Source organism: Schistocerca gregaria, chromosome 3 (assembly GCF_023897955.1).
Source record: "Schistocerca gregaria isolate iqSchGreg1 chromosome 3, iqSchGreg1.2, whole genome shotgun sequence".
Lineage (NCBI taxonomy): Eukaryota > Metazoa > Arthropoda > Insecta > Orthoptera > Acrididae > Schistocerca > Schistocerca gregaria.
The window spans coordinates 642,948,407-642,972,273 of NC_064922.1; the positions used below are offsets into that span (position 1 = coordinate 642,948,407).

The 23,867-nt window shown below is 45.3% G+C and overlaps 1 protein-coding gene across 1 annotated transcript in view; it reads left to right on the top strand.

Moving 5' to 3' along the window:
* Positions 1-23,867, top strand: part of LOC126354279 (uncharacterized) — a 149,595-nt gene that overhangs the window by 56,774 nt on the left and 68,954 nt on the right. The window contains exons 3-4 of the mRNA XM_050003822.1: positions 5,370-5,659; positions 21,034-21,268. Coding sequence (XP_049859779.1) covers positions 5,370-5,659; positions 21,034-21,268 — 525 coding nt within the window. The remainder of the gene's footprint in view (positions 1-5,369; positions 5,660-21,033; positions 21,269-23,867) is intronic.

Sequence of the window (23,867 nt, forward strand, 5' to 3'; positions counted from 1 at the left end):
CTATAATAAATGATTGCAATTGGAGTAGTACGTAATTTCACTAAAGTTGAGTATTTAGCAGTAAGCAATCCAAGCCGGAGCGCTATTTTCGATGTTTTCACTTTCATTGACAGAGACACTGATGTAGTAGCTACGTATGTAATAGCACAGGAGTAACAGCGCTAACATCACTTACACTCTAAGAATAAATCTAATGAAATTGGATTCGTATGTAGACCCAAATATTAATCTTGGAACAGTGTCTTTGTACTTCTGCTACTGTTTATATGGCAGTTTCTTGATCACAGAATGGCACACGACTGTGTTGTGTAAAGTAGAAGTCACTTGATTTGACAATGTCTCCAAAACATAGTCTAATACTACACTCCTGGAAATGGAAAAAAGAACACATTGACACCGGTGTGTCAGACTCGCCATACTTGCTCCGGACACTGCGAGAGAGCTGTACAAGCAATGATCACACGCACGGCACAGCGGAAACACCAGGAACCGCGGTGTTGGCCTCGAATGGCGCTAGCTGCGCAGCATTTGTGCACCGCCGCCGTCAGTGTCAGCCAGTTTGCCGTGGCATACGGAGCTGCATCGCAGTCTTTAACACTGGTAGCATGCCGCGACAGCGTGGACGTGAACCGTATGTGCAGTTGACGGACTTTGAGCGAGGGCGTATAGTGGGCATGCGGGAGGCCGGGTGGACGTACCGCCGAATTGCTCAACACGTGGGGCGTGAGGTCTCCACAGTACATCGATGTTGTCGCCAGTGGTCGGCGGAAGGTGCACGTGCCCGTCGACCTGGGACCGGACCGCAGCGACGCACGGATGCACGCCAAGACCGTAGGATCCTACGTAGTGCCGTAGGGGACCGCACCGCCACTTCTCAGCTAATAAGGGACACTGTTGCTCCTGGGGTATCGGCGAGGACCATTCGCAACCGTCTCCATGAAGCTGGGCTACGGTCCCGCACACCGTTAGGCCGTCTTCCGCTCACGCCCCAACATCGTGTAGCCCGCCTCCAGTGGTGTCGCGACTGGCGTGAATGTAGGGACGAATGGAGATGTGTCGTCTTCAGCGATGAGAGTCGCTTCTGCCTTGGTGCCAATGATGGTCGTATGCGTGTTTGGCGCCGTGCAGGTGAGCGCCACAATCAGGACTGCATACGACCGAGGCACACAGGGCCAACACCCGGCATCATGGTGTGGGGAGCGATCTCCTACACTGGCCGTACACCTCTGGTGATCGTCGAGGGGACACTGAATAGTGCACGGTACATCCAAACCGTCATCGAACCCATCGTTCTACCATTCCTAGACCGGCAAGGGAACTTGCTGTTCCAACAGGACAATGCACGTCAGCATGTATCCCGTGCCACCCAACGTGCTCTAGAATGTGTAAGTCAACTACCCTGGCTAGCAAGATCTCCGGATCTGTCCCCCATTGAGCATGTTTGGGACTGGATGAAACGTCGTCTCACGCGGTCTGCACGTCCAGCACGAACGCTGGTCCAACTGAGGCGCCAGGTGGAAATGGCATGACAAGCCGTTCCACAGGACTACATCCAGCATCTCTACGATCGTCTCGATGGGAGAATAGCAGCCTGCATTGCTGCGAAAGGTGGATATACACTGTACTAGTGCCGACATTGTGCATGCTCTGTTGCCTGTGTCTATGTGCCTGTGGTTCTGTCAGTGTGATCATGTGATGTATCTGACCCCAGGAATGTGTCAATAAAGTTTCCCCTTCCTGGGACAATGAATTCACGGTGTTCTTATTTCAATTTCCAGGAGTGTATTTGCGCAGTAGATGAACTATTCCATGCCACCACTGAGAATGAATCCTTGACAATACCAGTCGCAGGTGCTGGTGACGAATGCCAACAGGTAATACGTCAGGGTTTCACTATTACTAGTTGAAATTTTCCCGCAGAACCAGTCTTCCACCTCTCTCATTTTCCCTATCAAGCCCACTTTCTGTAGTAACACTATCTTCTGTTTCCTCCTCTAGTACTGTACTCTGATTACCTATAATTATTGAATTTTATTTCCCTTTCATTTCCCTTTCAAAGTCCTCATATACTTCCTCCATCTGCTTACCTTCTAACAGGGACATCTTGATGTAATAGCTAAACTATTGTTTGCTGTCCATTCAGATTAGAATAATTCTAACACTGGACAGTTCGCAAAACTCTTTCTCTATCTCTCTTCCGCATTCGTGACAACTTCTACTCCCTCTGCTGTTGTTGACATTTCCCTGCATTCATCTGACCAGAAACCCTAATGTTCTTTCTCTTTCATTTCACTCACCACCACTTTGTCCACATTGAACCTTTTCATCTCCTTTTTCAGCCTTTTTACTATCTGTACCACACTAGACTTCTGACATTCCGTGTTCTGACTCGTAGCGTGGTAATCAATGTGATGGGCACCTACATATTGGCAGTCCTCTCTCGGAGATCCGAACAGGGGACTAAATCTGTAACGTTTTGCCAATGGAAAGATTATCATGGCCTTTCTCCAAAACAAATCACATATACAGAGTGGTCACGAATAGTAGCATGTGCCGAGAAATAATTGTAAAGAAAAAACTTCGATTAATTCCGCATTTTCCGAGTTAATTAGCACTGAAGTTAACCAGTCAAGCCGTTGAGCACGCAAATTCAAGCTTCCTACCAGAGACGGTGTCACCAAACGTGTTTTAAATTTGGTTTCCTGAAACCGAACAACAGATACAAAATTTCGAAATGGAACGTAAGCGTGCATCGAATTCGAGTCAAAGGCGGAGCAGTCTCGTGCGCTATTATCTTCGCTATGAGAACAACTGGTACTAGTTGTAGACGGCGAGCCGCTTGAAGTTGCGCAAGCAATGGCCTGATTGGTTAATTTCAATGGTACTTAACCTGGAAACGGCAATACGTATCGAACTATTTCTTAACAATCATTTCTCAGCACAACCCACTCTTCAGCTCCCTTAAAAGCTTTTTAGACTTTTTCTGACCACCCCATATATGCCATTATTGCTGTTGTTTCCGTTATCTTCTGTATGCACATGTCGTAGACAAATTTTGACTCTTCCCAATTTTTGGGGAATTTTTCACCTTAAGAGGAAGAGCGCGTCCCGAATGTCTGTCTACTCTATCGCCCGCGCTGACAAGCCCTTAGAAAGAACGAAGAGGATTCCTTACAACACAAGTCTTCGGCCACCGTTGTTGGTGATTTGTATTGAAAATTCAAGGAGGGGAAAGAACCCGGCCTCTGATTGTTTTGGTTATTAGTGACACAACGACTACACTACGAGAAATACGTTTCAACAATCACATCATCGATAAATTAGAAAAGAAAACTTTTCTCATTGTTTTGTACACCTACTGGTTGGGACCCACTGAGTTCAGACCTGTAGAGTGCGCTAAGACATTCCATATAAGGCGTCAGAGATACATCCAGCAGTGACACAGGTAGATAAACTATTTTGTGTCTGTTAGCTGTGAACTGTTTAAGTTACATGGTAGTTACTTGGTAGATGGCAAAACTCAAGCCACAAAAACATAAGGAATTAACATCACATAGAAGTATGATGTGTACGGATGCTAAAACGTATTTTACCGGTAAAAAAAATACAGGTTACAAATCTCTGTTGCATCAAAGCGAAACAGTAATTCCTCTGCGAAAGACACAAGGAACAAAAACACTTTACAGTCTCCAGGTACATTAGTTAAGCATAACTGAAATAGAGATCACAGTACGAAACAGCGAATGACTGCGGGAGAGACAACGGTCTGGCTGTTCATCTCGAAGAGCCGAATACTTAAAAGTTCTTTCACATGGACTAAGGCACTTTTGAAAGAGAAAAAAAAAAAGAGAAAACTTACAGCCAGTGCGGAATGCAGTGTCTTTGTTAGTCACATTCTGTTGCAGCCTAAATGACGAGAGCTGCTCTGCCTAGCAAGTGATAGCCACTCTGCACTGCTACCCTATAAGACTGCAACAAATGGCTGAAATGGCTCTCAGCACTATGGGACTTAACATCTGGGGTCATCAGTCCCCTAGAACTTAAAACTACTTAAACCTAACTAACCTAAGGACATCACACACATTCATGCCTGAGGCAGGATTCGACCCTGCGACCGTAGCAGTCGCGGGGTTCCGAACTGAAGCACCTAGAACAGCTCGGCCACAACGGCAACCTCTGGAAGAATAGCAATTGACAACATTATACTTATTCTTCGTATGCAGTACAGTAGAAGGGAACTGGGAAAGAGAGGAGATGTGTACCCATGACGCCCTGTACCATCACGCCAGGTGAAGAATGCATTCTGGCAACATTAAATTTCCTCAGAGCTTCCATGCACAGATTCCTCCATCGTGACGCTATACCATAACTTGGAGTTATGTCACAAGACAGTGCCACTCATGTGTGCTTTTGCTCCGCTTTTGTCTTCCTTGTCGTGGGAAGTTACAATAATTTTCGCCCTTTGGAAACAGCCCATGGCGCTCCACACGTGGTCGCAATGTCTTGCTGCAAAACAAGGCCCTTTTATGACTCTCGGTACGTGACGTGGCTGTAGGATGATGATACTGCTGATAATGTTTGGTTTGTGGGGCTCTCAACTCCGCAGTCATCAGCGCCCGTACAATGTCCCACTTTTTTCACACTCCAGTTTTTACATAATCCAATCTACCCACTGTCACGAATGATGATGAGGATCGAAGTATGAGGACAACACTGAACACCCAGTTCCTGGGCAGAGAAAATCCCGATCCCGGCCTGGAATCGAACACGGGAACCCGTGATCCAGAGGCAGCAACGCTATCCACTAGACAACGAGCCGCGGACGCGAGGCTGTACGATGATGCGCGGTCGAGTAACATTACATCTGTCCGCTCTGGCGCTAGTCGCGTGGGTCTTTTGAGATCCTGCATGGCCTTGGATTTGATCCTCCCGAAATTTACTTCATATTCTCGCGGTGGTCGTCGGATCCTGAGTAACACGAGCGACAATATCGCGGGATGATGAACTGTAGCCTCAGTAAGCCACGATAACGTCGTGTCCCGACATGTGCTGGTAGAAGTGTCTCCATCTTACGCTAGGCATAACTCGATAATGTCACAAGCAACTACCAGGCAAGTGCGACTTCTGAATCAAGAAACTGATTTGCAACCTTTCCTTGCGTACTGAATGTAGCACTTTGTGCTGTTGCACTGAAATTCTGTGCTCCATACCAGCTTGATATTTGTTACATGCTTTTAGTTTGACCAGTCAGTTTCGCAGTTGTCTCCAAACTCGCAGCGATTTAGCTACAAGTAACAGGTACGTTGAGTAAGGGTTTAAAGCGATAGCTGTAGTGAGCCCGGTGTAGCAGTCTGTGTGCCCCTTTGCAGATCGCGCACCACCACCACCACGTGCCGGTGCCGGTGCCGGTGCCAGTGCCGGTGCACCACACGGAGCACCACATAGAGCACCCGCCCGAGGTGTACCACACGGAGCACCATGTGCCCTGGGAGTCCGGCCCCAGCGGGCACGACTACGTGAGCCGCGGCGACTACGCGTCCGCGGCGGCCGCCATCCGGCACAACGAGCAGGAGCTGGCCAGCTGGGGGCTGGACGCGCACAGCCTCGCCTACGGCGGCCAGCTCGACGAGCAGCGCATCTCCCGCAGCCCCGTCCCCAGGTGAGCGACGCGCTACGCCTCCACAGCCACACTTACGGGTGCAGCTGACGGGTCTGCTGCAAAGTTTCACTTGTTACTGGTCCCGACGCCTGTAGTAGATCCGTCGTTCAAAATTACTAGGAATTTTTCCCAAGAACAGCAGATTTTAAGCTAGATGCTTTTCGGGCCTAATGTAGAGCAACATGTTTCTTTTTTCTTCTTTATTGGGTTTCGATTCCCCCCGAAGGGGCCGGGCTGGCAGCAGCTTAGTATGCCGCTCTTCAGCCTGCAGAATTTGTTTTAAAAAGATGAAGATAATAAATAATAAAAACAGGCGATAAAATCGGTGACTTAAATGGTAACATGGCGGAAAAAATCGTGGAACTTAAAACATAGAAACAAAGGGATGATGATGCTAGTAAAATACATATCAAACAGACAGGTAAAGTAATAGACAGACAATTAAAAAACACGGCGACAGTCTGGTTTCTGTTCACAAGAGACAAACTTCACACCCAGCGACAGCGAGATTCCTGTTCGCAACACGGTTGAAAGACGAACAACACTGAACATTCACTTAAACACTGCACTAAATAGTTGGCAAATATGACATACCACAGCCGAGGGCAGCTGGGGGGAATCTGGACAGATGATGGGAAAATAAAAAGGGGGGAAGGAGAGGAAAACGAAGGGGGGAAGGGGGTAACGGAGCCCATGGAGGACGAGGACCCGTAAGAGGGGGCGGGGGTGCTGGGCAGACACGACAGTGAGTGGGAAAAGGCAGAGGACGGGAATACAAAAGGACTTGTAGGGGGGGGGGGAGAAGGGAGGTAGGGAGAAGGTAGGTGGGGAGAAAAGAGGATGGAAGGGGGGAAGAGGGAGCCCAGGGAAAGGACAGAGGAAAGGAGAGAGGGCATCATCCGGGAAGAGGAGTTGATGGAAGCCACCTTGGGAAAGGAGATGAAGGGTGTAGAGAAGGAGGGTAGGGGGGACACAACAGTGAAGGTGTGGCAGGTGGCAAGGACAGGAGAGGAGAGGTGCAACCAGGGGGTGAGGGGCATGTTTCTTTATACATGTGTCTCATTTATCTTGTTAAACTCAGAAGAAAAACTTGAAAAGGCCAAGATCGCTAGTAAAGCATTTATTTCCACAACCGGTTTCGGTTAGGTTATGTCGCTATCTCTGGATCCGCAATGGACAGATTCAAGCTGACACACTAATAAGTTTCTAAGTCGAGTACAACATTTACAAAATTAAGTGTCCATAGACCTGGAGAAGTAAGATAACTTATACTCTCCAAATTTGCGTAATAGCATCTATCTGTGCTACGTATCGTGTCACATCACGAAAATGCATGTGAATGTCGAGAAAATCACTGGATATCGGCATGTCAAATGTAGATGCAGAGTATACACAACTGTTCCATAAGCCCACCAGGCGGCAGTGTGGTAGTATAATTTGGGATTGTTTTATGTACAGCTAAAATATAAATATACAGTATCAATTAATTCTAATACGCTAATTACAAAAGGAGTTTTCAAAAGCCCATTATTTATATGCAAAGCACAACTCAGATCAGAAACCGTAGTAATCTTAAAAAAAACCAAGTTTTTATAAAACAGTCTTGGGGTTCTTCAAAGATATACAATTGTTGTATATTGTTAGTATATGTCGTAATACAGTAATCAGTCAAGTTAAACATTCTGCATATTCTATAATGTAAATGGATAAAACAGGCTCCAATTTCTCAAACCTATGTCGCGAACAGAAAACTCAGAATCTAAATCTTCTAAGTACTCAGATTCCATACCTATAAATGGCACACTATACAGTTTTAATGGTCTCTTATCAAATTTACGGGTATTAATAGAGTTTGATATCAAGATACGGCACAAGGTGTCCCTAGAGGTTTAGACGAATTTGTATTACGGCTAGACATCAAGAGGGGCGTTAACATTTAAATTTACATCATAGATATAGAAAAAGTCCACACAGTATGAATAAGAGCACTAAATCAAAAGGACCTGTACTATACAGTTAATTTCGTTACATGTACAATATTGTTCGATGTTCTGGTACATCGTTTAACAGAATGTAGATACCGATCGCAGGCAATATTTATGGAAATCTGATACAAATGCACTGCTCTCGCTACGAAAGAAAATCTAGTGATAAATACACTCCTGGAAATGGAAAAAAGAACACATTGACACCGGTGTGTCAGACCCACCATACTTGCTCCGGACACTGCGAAAGGGCTGTACAAGCAATGATCACACGCACGGCACAGCGGACACACCAGGAACCGCGGTGTTGGCCGTCGAATGGCGCTAGCTGCGCAGCATTTATGCACCGCCGCCGTCAGTGTCAGCCAGTTTGCCGTGGCATACGGAGCTGCATCGCAGTCTTTAACACTGGTAACATGCCGCGACAGCGTGGACGTGAACCGTATGTGCAGTTGACGGACTTTGAGCGAGGGCGTATAGTGGGCATGCGGGAGGCCGGGTGGACATACCGCCGAATTGCTCAACACGTGGGGCGTGAGGTCTCCACAGTACATCGATGTTGTCGCCAGTGGTCGGCGAAAGGTGCACGTGCCCGTCGACCTGGGACCGGACCGCAGCGACGCACGGATGCACGCCAAGACCGTAGGATCCTACGTAGTGCCGTAGGGGACCGCACCGCCACTTCCCAGCAAATTAGGGACACTGTTGCTCCTGGGGTATCGGCGAGGACCATTCGCAACCGTCTCCATGAAGCTGGGCTACGGTCCCGCACACCGTTAGGCCGTCTTCCGCTGACGCCCCAACATCGTGCAGCCCGCCTCCAGTGGTGTCGCGACAGGCGTGAATGGAGGGACGAATGGAGACGTGTCGTCTTCAGCGATGAGAGTCGCTTCTGGCTTATTGCCGATGATGGTCGTATGCGTGTTTGGCGCCGTGCAGGTGAGCGCCACAATCAGGACTGCATACGACCGAGGCACACAGGGCCAACACCCGGCATCATGGTGTGGGGAGCGATCTCCTACACTGGCCGTACACCTCTGGTGATCGTCGAGGGGACACTGAATAGTGCACGGTACATCCAAACCGTCATCGAACCCATCGTTCTACCATTCCTAGACCGGCAAGGGAACTTGCTGTTCCAACAGGACAATGCACGTCCGCATGTATCCCGTGCCACCCAATGTGCTCTAGAAGGTGTAAGTCAACTACCCTGGCCAGCAAGATCTCCGGATCTGTCCCCCATTGAGCATGTTTGGGACTGGATGAAGCGTCGTCTCACGCGGTCTGCACGTCCAGCACGAACGCTGGTCCAACTGAGGAGCCAGGTGGGAATGGCATGGCAAGCCGTTCCACAGGACTACATCCAGCATCTCTACGATCGTCTCCATGGGAGAATAGCAGCCTGCATTGCTGCGAAAGGTGGATATACACTGTACTAGTGCCGACATTTTGCATGCTCTGTTGCGTGTGTCTATGTGCCTGTGGTTCTGTCAGTGTGATCATGTGATGTATCTGACACCAGGAATGTGTCAATAAAGTTTCCCCTTCCTGGGACAATGAATTCACGGTGTTCTTACTTCAATTTCCAGGAGTGTAGATTTTGGTTTCAAGCATACAGCTCAACAACCAACAGTAATTAAATGATCAACGTTTCAGTACAGTTTATCTTGATCACGCAAACCTCATAATAAGAACTTTGTCGTGCAGTTGTTGCTTAGCTACTAAGCGGTTATCAGCCAGCATGACTGTCTTTTTCTGTAACATCGTCACGGAGATATGAGCACCGGTTCATCATTTTTAAATAGGACCCTGCAACTTTTATTCAGTACTCCACTTCCTTTCCTCAAGACCAGTTCAGAAACATATCACAGTATACCGCTGCCGTAAATATACGTCATTGAATGTGTAGCCTAAAATTCACTTTGAACCGCCCGTCCTAGTGCGTAGTGCAGTTACTCAGGGCAGTGCGACTCGTCCACCTGCTGCAACTGACAGCAAACAAACGGGAATACAATGACAACGCACGCTTGTCATTCAGTTAACTGTACCTAGTTAAAGGGTTGCATCAGCACAATGAAGATCTATGAAGAGAAGGTAGTTGTTTTCTACGGAACGAAGTTAACAATAAAGGCTGTCATGCTGGTTAATGTCCCGCTGGTTTTCTTGATACAGTTTTTGTTTTGCTTTCAGACAAAAAATGGTTTGCCTAAGTCAAGATAAATGGAACATTTTGTTCACTGCCTCTCTTATTTGTAGGTTTTAATCATTTTATAAACAGGTCACTTCACGAATGATAGACGGATCCTCGCTTTTATAGTTCTTAGCAGTTAGTGACGCTTACCCTACGATATTTCACAGTGTCTACATGGGTTGTCTCTTCATATGGCCTCGCCATTTTTTAAAATGTTTTTAATAAGATTGTTTTTGCTTAAGACTTTTTGTATCATCATATTTCCTTTTCTCAGTTAGATATATTATAATCTTTTCGGTGTTATATTTATGTGTGTTCCCATGAGCAGAGGAGGCACTGAAGTCCCACAAGATTACCGCAAGCGCTTTAATTTGAGTATTTCAAGTAGCCCCTCCTATGACAGGCTCACACTGCGCGCTCTATACAAGAGAAGCATCGCAAATGAAGTTCCATGTTTCGCTCTCACTATCCTGAAGTCCCTTAATACTTCTTGGGAGTTATTGGGAATTACGGTGTGAGACACATCGTTCTAAATTAATATTGCCGCACGACCGTATCCATTCTTTTATCTGCTCTTTTTATCTAGTAGCGTGGGTATATGCAATTGTTTGCAGTACTTGGCCACGTTGCAGTGATCGCCCATATCGCGATATTTGTGAATACTGTAAGAGGGAAATTTCAAAGATTCTTTATTCGAAGGGATAACAATGGTGTTACAAGTTTCCTCTGTATCTTGCTTCTAACGTTCAGTAAAAGTAGAAGAATTAACCATGTCACCCCCTTCGATTCGTCGTTAAACGATACCATCTGTCGTCAATATTTTGGCACAAACAACTAACATTAGAAACAGAAACAAGTCGTTTGGCTATCTCAATCAAGAAAATGCCAGATGATGGGAGCTGGACCATCGAAACACGCTGCTATGGATTATAATATTAGTGATTGCATGATACATTATTTACAAATATTATATTAGCTGCTTCCGGAGTTACAACTTTCCTCTACATCTTGCTTCTAACGTTCAGTAAAAATAGAAGAATTAACCATCTCACCCCCTTGGATTCGTCGTTAAACGATACCATCTGTCGTAAATATTTTGGCACAAACAACTAACATTAGAAACAGAAACAATAGCCGTATTTCGGCAGTCGTTTGGCTATCTCAATCAAGAAAATGCCAGATGATGGGAGCTGGACCCTCGAAACACGCTGCTATGGATTATAATATTAGTGATTGCATGATACATTATTTACAAATATTACATTAGCTGCTTCCGGAGCCGCCCGCGGTGGTCTAGCGGTTCTAGGCGCTCAGTCCGGAACCGCGCGACTCCTACGGTCGCAGGTTCGAATCCTGCCTCGGGCATGTATGTGTGTGATGTCCTTAGGTTAGTTAGGTTTAAGTAGTTCTAAGTTCTAGGGGACAGAAGTTAAGTCCCATAGTGCTCAGAGCCATTTGAATTTGAACTGCGTGATGTGATTGCTACACCGCGATAACGCCCGCCCGCATTCTGGTAGACTGACAAAAACACTATACAGAAATTGGGTTCGGAAGTAATTCCGTACCCATCTTATTCACCTGATCTTGCACCCTCCAGTTTTCACCTTTTCCGCTCTCTCTCTCTCTCTCGAATAACGATCAAGGAACTTCCTTTCCGGATGAAAATGGCTCAAAAACTGGCTCGATGAGTTCTTCGCCTCAAAATCACATCATTTCTACAGTCGTGGAATCGAAAAATTACCCCAGCGTTGGCAGACTGTTGTAAATAGTGAGGGAGAATATATTATTGATGACTACAATGACATGACAAAAAGCACGTATGCAGATGGCGATGGTGTCTTGGCACAGCTCTCGCTTTACTTGGATGATTCGTATCAGTATGTTACGGCTGCACGACGGGAATTAACAGATTTCCAACGCAGAATGGTGGTTGGAGCTAGACGCATGGGACATTGCATTTTGGAAATTCACTATTCCGAGTACACAGTGTCAAGAGTGTGTCGAGAATACCAAATTGCACACATTACTTCTCACCACGATCAAAGCAGTGACCGACACCCTTTACTTAACGGCTAACAGCAGCAGCGTTTGCGTACAGTTGTCGGTGCTAACAGACAAGCAACGCAGCAGAAAACAGCGGCAGATATCAATGTGCGACCAACGTATCCGTTAGGAAAGTGCGTCGGCAAATTTGGAGTTAATGGCCTACGGCGACAGACGACTGAGGCGAGTGCCTTAGCTAACAGCACGACATTAGCTGCAGCGCCCCTCCTGGGCTCGTGACCACATCGGTTGGACTGTAGTCGACTGAAAAACCGTGGTCAAGTCAGATGAGTCCAGATTTCAGTTGATAAGAGTTGATTGTAGGGTTCCATTGCGGCGGAGAACCCACAAAGCCATGGACCCAGCTTGTCCACAGGGCACTATGCTGCTAGTGATGGCTCTATAATTGTGTGGGCTGTGTTTGCATGGAATGGACTGGGCCCTCTGTTCCAACTGAACCGACTATTGACTGAAAGTAGCTAAGTTCAATTACTTGGAGACTATTTGCAGCCGTTCATTTATGGAATTTTTATGGATGACACAGTGTCATGTCTTCGGGGCACAACTGTTCGCGATTGGTCTGTTCGTGTGCAAAATCCTACACCGGCAACACTTTGGTAATTGTGAACGGCTATAGAGGCAGCGTGGCTGTCTTTTCCCCCGAGCGAAAGAAGTTCCAACATGATATTAGGAAGTACACCCTGACTTTTATCGCCTCAGTGTATGTACCAACATAATAGTATTATAAACTGAAGTGCCAGATAAACTGGTATAAGCATGTGCATTCAAATACAGAGATATGTAAACAGGCAGAATACGGCGCTGCGGTCGGCAACCCCCATATGAGACAGTTGTTATATCGGTGTTGCAATGGCAGGTTATCAAGATTTCATTGAGTTTGAGCGTGATGTTATAGTCAGCTCACGAGCGATAGGATGCAGCATCTCCCGGGTAGCAAGGGATTTGGGATTTTTTCCGTATGATCGTTTAACGAGTGTACCCTGAATATCCCCCCATGAACCATGGACCTTGCCGTTGGTGGGGAGGCTTGCGTGCCTCAGCGATACAGATGGCCGTACCGTAGGTGCAACCACAACGGAGGGGTATCTGTTGAGAGGCCAGACAAACATGTGGTTCCTGAAGAGGGGCAGCAGCCTTTTCAGTAGTTGCAGGGTCAACAGTCTGGATGATTGACTGATCTGGCCTTGCAACATTAACCAAAACGGCCTTGCTGTGCTGGTACTGCGAACGGCTGAAAGCAAGGGGAAACTACAGCCGTAATTTTTCCCGAGGACATGCAGCTTTACTGTATGATTAAATGATGATGGCATCCTCTTGGGTAAAATATTCCGGAGTTAAAATAGTCCCCCATTCGGATCTCCGGGCGGGGACTACTCAGGAGGATGTCGTTATCAGGAGAAAGAAAACTGGCGTTCTACGGATCGGAGCGTGGAATGTCAGATCCCTTAATCGGGCAGGTAGGTTAGAAAATTTAAAAAGGGAAATGGATAGGTTAAAGTTAGATATAGTGGGAATTAGTGAAGTTCGGTGGCAGGAGGAACAAGACTTCTGGTCAGGTGACTACAGGGTTATAAACACCAAATCAAATAGGGGTAATGCAGGAGTAGGTTTAATAATGAATAGGAAAATAGGAATGCGGGTAAGCTACTACAAACAGCATAGTGAACGCATTATTGTGGCCAAGATAGATACGAAGCCCACACCTACTACAGTAGTACAAGTTTATATGCCAACTAGCTCTGCAGATGATGAAGAAATTGAAGAAATGTACGATGAAATAAAAGAAATTATTCAGATAGTGAAGGGAGACGAAAATTTAATAGTAATGGGTGACTGGAATTCGAGTGTAGGAAAAGGGAGAGAAGGAAACATAGTAGGTGAATATGGATTGGGGCTAAGAAATGAAAGAGGAAGCCGCCTAGTAGAATTTTGCACAGAGCACAACTTAATCATAGCTAACACTTGGTTTAAGAATCATGAAAGAAGGTTGTATACGTGGAAGAACCCTGGAGATACTAAAAGGTATCAGATAGATTATATAATGGTAAGACAGAGATTTAGGAACCAGGTTTTAAGTTGTAAGACATTTCCAGGGGCAGATGTGGACTCTGACCACAATCTATTGGTTATGACCTGTAGATTAAAACTGAAGAAACTGCAAAAATGTGGGAAATTAAGGAGATGGGACCTGGATAAACTGAAAGAACCAGAGGTTGTACAGAGTTTCAGGGAGAGCATAAGGGAACAATTGACAGGAATAGGGGAAAGAAATACAGTAGAAGAAGAATGGGTAGCTCTGAGGGATGTAGTAGTGAAGGCAGCAGAGGATAAATTAGGTACAAAGACGAGGGCTGCTAGAAATCCTTAGGTAACAGAAGAAATATTGAATTTAATTGATGAAAGGAGAAAATATAAAAATGCAGTAAATGAAGCAGGCAAAAAGGAATACAAACGTCTCAAAAATGAGATCGACAGGAAGTGCAAAATGGCTAAACAGGGATGGCTAGAGGACAAATGTAAGGATGTAGAAGCTTATCTCACTAGGGGTAAGATAGATACTGCCTACAGGAAAATTAAAGAGACCTTTGGAGAGAAGAGAACCACGTGTATGAATATCAAGAGCTCAGATGGCAGCCCAGTTCTAAGCAAAGAAGGGAAGGCAGAAAGGTGGAAGGAGTATATAGAAGGTTTATACAAGAGCGATGTACTTGAGGACAATATTATGGAAATGGAAGAGGATGTAGATGAAGACGAAATGGGAGATACGATACTGCGTGAAGAGTTTGACAGAGCACTGAAAGACCTGAGTCGAAACAAGGCCAACGGAGTAGACAACATTCCATTTGAACTACTGACGGCCTTGGGACAAGCAGTCCTGACAAAACTCTACCAGCTGGTGAGCAAGATGTATAAGACAGGCGAAATACCCTCAGACTTCAAGAAGAATATAATAATTCCAATCCCAAAGAAAGCAGGTGCTGACAGATGTGAAAATTACCGAACTATCAGTTTAATAAGCCACGGCTGCAAAATACTAACGCGAATTCTTTACAGACGAATGGAAAAACTGGTAGATGCAGACCTCGGGGAGGATCAGTTTGGATTCCGTCGAAATGTTGGAACACGTGAGGCAATACTGACCTTACGACTTATCTTAGAAGAAAGATTAAGAAAAGGCAAACCTACGTTTCTAGCATTTGTAGACTTAGAGAAAGCTTTTGATAATGTTGACTGGAATACTCTTTTTCAAATTCTAAAGGTGGCAGGGGTAAAATACAGGGAGCGAAAAGCTATTTATAATTTGTACAGAAACCAGATAGCAGTCATAAGAGTCGAGGGGCATGAAAGGGAAGAAGTGGTTGAGAAAGGAGTGAGACAGAGTTGTAGCCTCTCCCCGATGTTATTCAATCTGTATATTGAGCAAGCAGTAAAGGAAACAAAAGAAAAATTATGAGTAGGTATTAAAATTCATGGAGACGAAGTAAAAACTTTGAGGTTCGCCGATGACACTGTAATTCTGTCAGAGACGGCAAAGGACTTGGAAGAGCAGTTGAACGGAATGGACAGTGTCTTGAAAGGAGGATATAAGATGAACATTAACAAAAGCAAAACGAGGATAATGGAATGTAGTCAAATTAAATCGGGTGATGCTGAGGGAATTAGATTAGGAAATGAGACACTTAAAGTAGTAAAGGAGTTTTGCTATTTAGGAAGTAAAATAACTGATGATGGTCGAAGTAGAGAGGATATAAAATGTAGACTGGCAATGGCAAGGAAAGCGTTTCTCAAGAAGAGAAATTTGTTAACATCGAATATAGATTTATGTATCAGGAAGTCGTTTATGAAAGTATTTGTTTGGAGTGTAGCCATGTATGGAAGTGAAACATGGACGATAACTAGTTTGGACAAGAAGAGAATAGAAGCTTTCGAAATGTGGTGTTACAGAAGAATGTTGAAGATTAGGTGGGTAGATCACATAACTAATGAGGAGGTACTGAATAGGATTGGGGAGAAGAGAAGTTTGTGGCACAACTTGACTAGAAGAAGGGATCGGTTGGTAGGACATGTTTTGAGGCATCAAGGGATCACAAATTTAGCATTGGAGGGCAACGTGGAGGGTAAAAATCGTAGAGGGAGACCGAGAGATGAGTACACTAAGCAGATTCAGAAGGATGTAGGTTGCAGTAGGTACTGGGAGATGAAGCAGCTTGCACAGGATAGAGTAGCATGGAGAGCTGCATCAAACCAGTCTGAGGACTGAAGACAACAACAACAACAACCCTGAATATCAAAAATCCGGTAAAACATCTAATCTCCGACATCGCAGAGGCGGAGAAAGATACTGCGAGAACGGGACCAGTGACGACTGAAGAGCCGTTCAACGTGACAGAAGTTCAACCCTTCTGGAAATTGCTACAGATTCCAAAGCTGGACGATCAGCTCGTGTCAACGTGACAACCACTCAACGAAACATCATTGATACGGGCTTTCGGAGTCGAAGGCCCAATCGTGTACCTTTCATGTATGCACGACACAGAGCTTTACTCCTCGCCTGGGCCCGTCAACACCGGCATTCGACTGTTGATTACTGGAAACATGTTGCTTACTCGGACGAGTCGCGTTTGAAATTGTATCGAGCGAATGGACGTGTACGGATATGGAGACAACCTCATGAATCCGTGGTCCCCGCATGTCAGCAGGGGACTGCTGATGCTGGTAGAGGCTCCTAATGGTTTGTGGCGTGTGCAGTTGGAATGATACGGAACCCCTGACGCGTCAAGATACGACTCTGACAGGTGAGACGTACGTAACCATCCTGTCTGATCATCTGCATCCACTCATGTCTATTGTGCATTCCGACAGACTTTGGCAACTCCAGCAGGACAATGCAACACCCCACACGTCCAGAATAGCTACAGAGCGGTTCCAGGAAAGGTCTTATGAGTTTCAACACTTCCGCTGGCAACCAAAGTCCCCAGACTTGAACATTATAGAGCCTATCTGGGATGCCTTGCAACGTGGTGTTCAGAAGATATCTACAGCCCCTCCTACTCTTACGGATTTATGGATAGCCCAGCAGGACTCATGGTATCAATTCCCTCTAGCACTACTTCAGAGATAAGTCGAGTCCATGCCACGTCGTGTTGCGGCACTTCTGCGTACTCACAGGGGATCTACACCATATTATGCAGGTGTATCAGTTTGTTCGGCTCTTCAGCGTACCAAGAAATGAGGAAGAAGTTCTTGAAAGAGTTCGTTTGCATGGATTAGAAAAAATCAAACATAGAAAATGCAAAGAAGAAGAAATTGTAAATATTGAAAGTGTGGAACTATTGAAGAAAGGCAGAAATTAAATGGAATGGTTAAATACGATTTGACGAAGCACTGAAGTTTATAGATGAGAATATGGAAACCGCTGACACGCTCGGACGTTCTACATCCCCATTGAACTTGAACACATCCCTTCGGAGGGCAGTTCGCCCGTAATTTTTGCTTCCGTTTATAGGTTGGAACCTCTAGGGACAGTTCAAAACCATTCGTCGAAATCTGACCGGGGTCTGAAGCAGCAATAATTCGTGCCGCGCTGCATTCCACAGAGGTACGATCACGTTCAGTGGGGATGCAGGCCCACAATGTCGTTAGAGAAGGGATGGCAGGAGCGTCAGAGGTTGTCAAGGACGTCGTCCTGTAGGTCATCACCTCGATAACTATTATTTCCGACCGCGAAACGTGCGGAAGTCAAGATCCAAAGGAGAGGGGTGGTTTCATTGATACCCTTTATGCCACCTTCTGATGCCCTTTGGTGTCGATTCTGAACGGCGGTGTGTGTGAAACCTTTTCCCCGGCACCCGTAATAAAACCGCGTCATTTCAACACTGGGTGTCGGCATTCAGAATTCAGTAGCAGAGGAGTCAACAGAAGGGGTGAAAAGTGGGTGAGAGGGGGTGACGACATTCTCGTCGTGTCACACGTCCACGGCGGTGTGGCCTCTTAGCGTGTGTGTACACGTTGCCGCTTGAAGCGTAGCCGAGCTCCAGGGTGACGTCCCGCTTTTGTGTGATTACAGAGGAAGACTGTAGGCATGTTTGAGCATAATTTCAAACTTGTACATTGCAGTGGGAAACAATTACGGAATTTCGAAGGAAGTGATCCTTTAATTCTGTTGTGCAGTGTAGTTATTCGCCGATATATCGTTTTTGGGGCACTTGCGTCGCCTACTGGAATTCTCTCTATTTAACGACACTTCCGTAAGTTGTGCGTGGATGATAATGAGGCGAAATGGTACGGAAAACACAAACACCTACTTCCTGATCCGAGAAAATGTAGACCCGGCCGAGAATCGAATACGGAACGCCAGGCTATAACGGCACCAACGTTAACCACTAGATGAAGAGCTGAGGACTGGGTCTAGCACTTACGAAGAGATGAGGGAAGATTAGCATAAGAGCGGGAAAGAAACGCGTGGCAGACGAAGCATCGAGGATATAATAAGAAGACTAGCACAGGAAAAGAGAGTCGTGCTCTGCAAAACGAACCTACTAATGTCAAAAGCAGACCTTAATTTGAGAAACAAATTTGTGAGAATGTACGAGAATCGAAACATTTGAGATGTGGTGATCTGAAACGATGTTTAAATTCATGTGGCCTGATCACATAATAAGTAATCAGAAGTCACGAGGAACCGAATACGTTGAAATCAGCCACAGAAAAATAGCACACTAATAGGACATGGGTAAAAAATTCCTGGTCTTAGAAAGAGACAATGAAACCTTCCCGTCTCCTCTATATCTCTTTTGTTACAGAACCTTCCCATCTACAATAACCAATGAAACCTTCCGTTAGGATTTCTATCTCCTGCTTAATAATAACAAATGGAATCTTCCCTTAGAAATTAATTTTCTTTCTCAATAATAAGAAGTGCAATCTTCGCATACAAATTTAAATGCTGCTTATTAAAACTGATTTGGTGAAAATTTCGACAAAACATAGAATGTGTCGTCGTCGTGGCCCTCAGTCGTTACCTGCAAAAACGAAAAACTGTTCCTTACCTTTTTTACTGTTACTAGACCGCCATCTGACAGCTACATCGAACTGCGACAGGAATATTCATTCTCTGTTTAATATACTAAATTAGCTGCTGGCGGGCTGTCATAATAAGTGGCTGTATTTATTACCAAAGCTGACGTTATTCTTTAATTAATTTGACTGAAGTTACGTAATTCATAGGTAAACTTTTTCCTGACAACAATAAAATTTTGCAAAGTTTTACGTTGATGGTTTATGGGATGGATTATAATCAGTAATGCAACATCGCCGGCAAAAATTAATTATACTCTGAAAACGATTCTTCAAATATTTACTGTCGGTAATGAAATGGTTTTACAAACGTTCAAATGGGACTTACTTTTTACAATAATCTTACAACTAGCACTGCACAAACATACCTTCAGTAGTCTTGAGTTTCTCAAAAGAATTAATTCAATAATATTAGTTCCTCTTATTATAATAGTTAGCTGATGTCTCTGTACATCCGTTTATAATCTCTTGTAAATCATAGGTGGTGGCTGCCAGGCACACCACTTGTCTCAACCTCTCACTTCAGACCTACTACAGACTCGCTTCATATCTCTCTTATTACTGACTTCCTACGTACGCTGAAGTGCGGTCTCTCCCGCCAACAATGCTTTCTGGTGCAGACAATCCCGGCTACCATTACAAAATGTATCCATACAAGGTCTTTCCCGCTCTGTTCTTAAAATTTATCCATACGCGGCCTCTCCCGCCCTTTTTAAAATTATATCAATGTGCGGTCTCTCCCGCCAACAATACTTTGGTGCAGACATTCCCTGCTACCACAATTATTCCCAAAATGACAAATATTAATTATTCCTACTTAATCCTATTAATAAAATATAAACATCTTTCATAAATTCTGGTTTGACAATAAACAATAGAAATATACACACCTTACAACTGGAATGCATCCTACAGATAAATGAGGACGTTAGAAATAAATTTTGTTCTGACATGGAGAGCTTGGAAGGCAAGAGGGGAGAGGCCGGCCTGCAGGTGTGGCCGTGCGGTTCTAGGCGCTTCAGTCTGGAACCCCTCGACCGCTACGGTCGCAGGTTCGAATCCAGCCTTGGGCATGGATGTGTGTGATGTTCTTAGATTAGTTAGGTTTAAGTAGTTCTAAGTTCTAGGGGACTTATGAGCTCAGATGTTAAGTCTCATAGTGCTCAGAGCCATTTGAACCATTTTGGGAGATGCCGAATCGAACTAATCAAATGAATAATGAACCAAAATGGGTAACTGTCTGCGACAACATCCAGCTAATCAAACAAGTGATGACTATAAAATGTTCCAATGTGTGTGGATTTCTCAGGGACCAAACGGCTAAGGTCGTCGGACCCTAGACTTACACACTATTTAAAGTAACTTAAGCCGGCTGTAGCGGCCGAGCGGTTCTAGGCGCTTCAGTCCGCAACCGCGGTACTGCTACGGTTGCAGGTTCGAATCCTGCGTCGAACATGGATGAGTGTGATGTTCTTAGGTTAGTTAGGTTTAAGTAGTTCTAAGTTCTAGGGGACTGATGACCTCAGATGTTACGTCCCATAGTGCTCAGAGCCATTTGAACCATTTGAACCAAATTTACTTATACTAAGAACAACACACACACTCATACCCGAGGGAGGACTCGAACCTCCGGAGGGAGGGGCCTCGCAGTGAGTGAAATGGCGCCCCTAACCACTCGGCCACTCCGCACGGCTGAGATGACGACAAAAAATTAAAATTGAGTCGTTTCCAAAATGCGTCAGTTCACTCGCATATCGTGAGAATCAATCAGATTTGCTATATATCGTCACTTTTTGAAAAGTTTTATTAAGATCCACCCGTTTCGTCATCTCCCAAATATACTTAATCTGGTACATGTGGTCCTATTTAAAAAGAGCGCACTTATTGGAGTATATTATAAGATTAGATAAAAACACGCGCTTGCTACCATCATTTGTCGAACTTTGTGTTTCAGTATGTTAGACTTTTTACGAAACGTTGATGGCATCCCCGATGAGTTAAATGTCATGCTTGCGACGTGCTCTGTGTGTATCCAATGTGGTGTTGCGTGTGAACAGCAACTCTGGGGGAGCGCCGACGGCGGCGTCGGTGGGTGCGCGGCCGTCGCCCGTGTACAGCCCCGCCGTCGCTACGCACACCAAGGCGTCTCCAGCGCAGGCGCAGGGCGACCGGCGCACCGACCTTACCAAGCTGTACCAGCTGCGCCTGCAGCAGCGGCAGCAGCTCCAGCAGCAGCAACAGCTCCAGCAGCAGCAGCTGCTGCAGCAGCAGCAAAGCAGGATACGCCTCCAGGTACGCTGTCTCCTTGTCCACCCACTTTAACAGCAGCGCGCCACAGTCCTGAAGTAGGCACGTGTCCTGTTCCATAATGTCACAGAGAAATATTACAGATGTTCCACAAAGCAGTTCCGCACCAGTGTAGTTAAGGTCATTTAGTTTTGGTATAAATGAGCAGTGAAAACTTAATAAAAATGCTGTCTTTACATTTCAACTGTCCTAAAAATAGCGAATTACCGTTGTTAAGCATATTGTCGAAGTGAACGTTCTGGATACATCAGTTTGGTCCGTTAAGGCCGTTGTGTAAGATTTCCCTCTTACGTAACAGAACGATTTAGAATTGAACATAGGTGAAACAGGCTTTACGTTTTAAAAATTTTGGCTGTTGTAGAGATGATGTGGTGAACGTTTCCGGCGACGAAGTACAGCAACAAAATATCCTGCTGAAACATTTCTGTCTTCCTGCCCTACTTATAGGCTTACAGGTAGGCATTGAGTTGTTAATACACTGCTGACCATTAAAATTGCTACACCACGAAGATGACGTGCTAGAGACGCGAACTTTAACCGACAGGAAGAAGATGCTGTGAAATGCAAATGATTAGCTTTTCAGAGCATTCACACAAGGTTGGCGCCGGTGGCGACACCTACGACGTGCTGACATGAGGATCGTTTACAATCGATTTCTCATACAGCAATTGACAGGCGTTGCCTGATGAAACGTTGTTGTCATGCCTCGTGTAAGGAGGAGAAATGCGTACCATCACGTTTCCATCTTTGATAAATGTCGGATGGTAGTCTATCGCGATTGCAGTTTATCGTATCGCGACATTGCTGCTCGCGTTGGTTGAGATCCAATGACTGTTAGCAGAATATGGAATCGGTGGGTTCAGGAGGGTAATACGGAACACTGTACTGGATTCCAACGGCCTCGTATCACTAGCAGTCGAGATGACAGGCATCTTATCTGCATGGCTCTAACGGATCGTGCAGCCGCGTCTCGATCCCTGAGTCAACATTTGGGTACGTTTGCAAGACAACAACCATCTCTACGAACAGTTCGACGACGTTTGCAGCAGCATGGACTATTAACTCGAAGACCATGGCTGCGGTTACCCTTGACGCTGCATCACAGACAGGAGCGCATGCGATGGTGTACCCAAAGACGAACCTGGGTGCACGAATGGCAAAACGTCATTTTCTCGGATGAATCCAGGTTCTATTTACATCATCATGATGGTCGCATCCATGTTTGGCGACATCGCGGGGAACGCACATTGGAAATGTGTATTCGTCATCGTCATACTGGCGTATCACCCGGCGTGATGGTTTGGGGTGCCATTGGTTCCACGTCTCGGTCACCTCTTGTTCGCATTAACGGCTCTTTGAACAGTGGACGTTACATTTCAGATGTGTTACGACCCATGGCTCTAACCTTCATTCGATCCCTGCGAAACCCTACATTTCAGCAGGATAATGCACGACCGCATGTTGCACGTCCTGTACGGGCCTTTCTGGAGACAGAAAATGTTCGACTGCTGCCCTGGCAAGCACATTCTCCAGATCTCTCACCAATTGTAAACATCTGGTCAATGGTGGCTGAGCAACTGGCTCGTCACAATACGCCAGTCACTACTCTTGATGAACTGTGGTATCGTGTTGAAGCTGCATGGACAGCTGTTCCTGTACACGCCATCCAAGCTCTTTTTGAATCAATGCCCAGGCGTATGAAGGCTGTTATTACGGCCAGAGGTGATTGTTCTGGGTACTGATTTCTCAGGATCTATGCACCCAAATTGCGTGAAAATGTACTCACACGTCAGTTCTAATATAAAATATTTGTCCAATGAATACTCGTCTATCATCTGCATTTTTTCTTGGTGTAGCAATTTTAATGGCCAGTAGTGTACTTGTAATTTTTACTTCAAGTTAGTGCTAAATACTACCAGTTGCCGTGGAAGATTTTCTAGTTGCATGTTGAAATAGATGCTTAGACTAGTTAATTTATTTAAACTTTTTTACTGGTTTGAAAGTAGTAGGCGCCTCTGAATTCACTGGCAAAATCATCTTTTTCGCTGTCACGTCACATCTCATAGATACACAGCAGAATCAAAAACAGTACTTGCAATCACTGACGGACTCAAAACAAAGAAGAAATAAATATTCTGAAATTTGGAACTGAATACTATTTAATACGTGTACTGGGTGTCTCTCTTACGGGTCCACAAGCACATTTTCTCTAGCTATCTGCCGGTATTTGCAATTTCGTTTTTGTAAGATGTAGCTTGTCTCAGCCTAAACAAATACTGCTCATCGCGTCATTCATGTGACGCCTAGCATCGACGGAATTTGTCGGTTTGTTTCCCGTTCCAAAGTAAATGATTTTTAAATCGGAGTTTTATATGCCCATTTGATAGAGCGCTACCAGATCAATCTTGTGCAATATTCGATGTATATTAAGAGGAACGACAGAACATGAAGAATAGTCAATACTCCAACAGCGACCGAGCACGGCGCTTCTACACAACAGTAGCAGCCAACGGGAGACAGGGCAGTGATGTCGCTACTGGAATACTGATTATTCCTTGTGTTGTACTGTCTCCATTGGTACACA